At 33.9% G+C, this 2,497-nt stretch overlaps 1 protein-coding gene across 1 annotated transcript in view; it reads left to right on the top strand.

Annotated features, from left to right (window-relative positions):
- Positions 1 to 215, top strand: part of NADSYN1 (NAD synthetase 1) — a 236,533-nt gene extending 236,318 nt beyond the window's left edge. The window contains exon 18 of the mRNA XM_053689231.1: positions 1 to 215. This exon is cut by the window's left edge and continues 29 nt beyond it. Coding sequence (XP_053545206.1) covers positions 1 to 25 — 25 coding nt within the window. The 3' untranslated portion in view covers positions 26 to 215.
- Positions 216 to 2,497: the final 2,282 nt, after the last annotated feature.

The raw sequence follows: 2,497 nt of genomic DNA, 5'->3' as shown, positions 1-2,497 counted from the left end.
TAATGCACTAAAGGAAGTTGATTGAATTTCATGTAAAGAACTTTAGCATCTAAAGGATTTCATTTCTGTTACCGCCAATACCTCATTTACTAAACAACCGATGAGACGGAAATTCCTCCCATTGGTTATGTGTCTGAGCAAGTGTTATGTAATCAGTAAAATGCAAATAGAACAATTTTACAAACAGGTTTTAATAAAAAATATATTTGCTATAACTGATGTTATCTATCGATGCAAGTTTGCTCCATTCATTAGGAAAGGACAATTCACATGCATTTATACAATGTAACTAATTCACATGCATTCATTCAATGTAACCAATTCACATGCATTCATTCAATGTAACTAATTCACATGCATTCATTCAATGTAACTAATTCACATGCATTCATTCAATGTAACAATTTCACATGCATTCATTCAATGTAACTAATTCACATGCATTCATTCAATGTAACAATTTCACATGCATTCATTCAATGTAACTAATTCACATGCATTCATTCAATGTAACTAATTCACATGCATTCATTCAATGTAACAAATTCACATGCATTCATTCAATGAAACAATTTCACATGCATTCATTCAATGTAACCAATTTGCATGCATTAATTCAATGAAACAATTTGACATGCATTCATTCAATGTAACTAATTCACATGCATTCATTCAATGTAACAAATTCACATGCATTCATTCAATGTAACAAATTCACATGCATTCATTCAATGTAACTAATTCACATTCATTCAATGTAACTAATTCACATGCATTCATTCAATGAAACAATTTCACATGCATTCATTCAATGAAACAATTTCACATGCATTCATTCAATGTAACAAATTCACATGCATTCATTCAATGTAACAAATTCACATGCATTCATTCAATGTAACAAATTCACATGCATTCATTCAATGTAACAAATTCACATGCATTCATTCAATGAAACAATTTCACATGCATTCATTCAATGAAACAATTTCACATGCATTCATTCAATGAAACAATTTCACATGCATTCATTGAAACAATTTCACATGCATTCATTGAATGTAACTAATTCACATGCATTCATTGAATGTAACTAATTCACATGCATTCATTTAATGTAACAAATTCACATGCATTCATATAATGTAATTGAAATTCAAATGAATTCATGTAATGTAACAAATTTAAATACTTTATAATTGAATAACCCACAGATAATATACTTTCCAAAGATATAACTTTATTTTAAGGATATATACATATATAATATTTGCTTTTTTATTCTCTATGATGTACATTATTTGTATACAGTATTTTAGAATTTTTTAAATCAAACACTATGACTGCACATTTAACACCAATTCGCCTTTTGAAAGGATTTAAGATTTTATGCTCATGTTTATTAATAAAAACTACCAAAGATTTGGCGATCGCATTATACATTTCTCCTACATTGGTGTATCCGGTCCACGGCTTCATCCTTACTTGTGGGATATTCTCAATCCCTACAGGAAGTGGCAAAGAGAGCACACAGCAAAGCTGTCCATATAGCTCCCCTCAGGCTCCGCCCCCCCAGTCATTCTCTTTGCCGCTCTAACTAGTAGCATCTCCCCGGGGGTGGTAAAGAGTATGTGGTGTTAGTTGTAGTTTTTTATTTCTTCTATCAAGAGTTTGTTATTTTAAAATAGTGCCGGCTTGTACTATTTACTCTGCAGCAGAAAGTGAAGAAGATTTCTGCTAAGAGGACTATGATTTTAGCACCAGTAACTAAAATCCATTGCTGTTCTCACGCAGGACTGTTGAAACCAGATAACATCAGTTGGGGGGAACAGTTTGCAGGCTTAACTGCTTCAGGTATGATCAGTCATTTTTCTAACAAGACCCAGTAATGCTAGAAGACTGTCAGAAATTCCCTCTGGGATAGGTAAGCCATTGTTATTAGATTCAGCAATAAAAGGATGGCTTATTTTAAGGGCTTATGCTGGTTGACACTATTGTGGGCTAATCGATTGCTTTTTAGCAAGTTTTCAAATTAAATAGGTGTTTTTTTTATCAACTTAAAACACTTTTGGGGATTAATTTGCGCCTGGCACTTATTTGGACACCTAATCTAGTCAGAAAGGCCCATCCACTCTGGTATGCAGAGGAAGGAAACCTCATTTTCGAGCCTCAATTGTGCACTTGTTTTGACTAGCCGTTTCATGCAGCTTCACGTGGGTGGGGAGTCCGGAGGCATCAGAAAGGGCTCCAGGGAGGCTTATATTCTTACCAAAATAACCCTAAGGAAGGTAAAAGCCACTGGGCAAGCTGTGGCAGAGTACTGTAGTGTATTAACCGGTTAACTGCTGTTATTAGCTCCGGTTTGGGCATTAAGGGGTTAATTGGTCTGAAAATTTGTGTGCAACCTTTTCAAAGCATTATGACACTGTGGTGAAAATTTCATAAAAATCGGATGTGTTTTTGAAGGTTTTTTGATGTTTCAGTAATAAAGTGTGCA

The sequence above is a fragment of the Bombina bombina genome, chromosome 7, assembly GCF_027579735.1.
Source record: "Bombina bombina isolate aBomBom1 chromosome 7, aBomBom1.pri, whole genome shotgun sequence".
NCBI lineage: Eukaryota > Metazoa > Chordata > Amphibia > Anura > Bombinatoridae > Bombina > Bombina bombina.
This window is presented reverse-complemented; position numbering and strand designations above follow the sequence as displayed.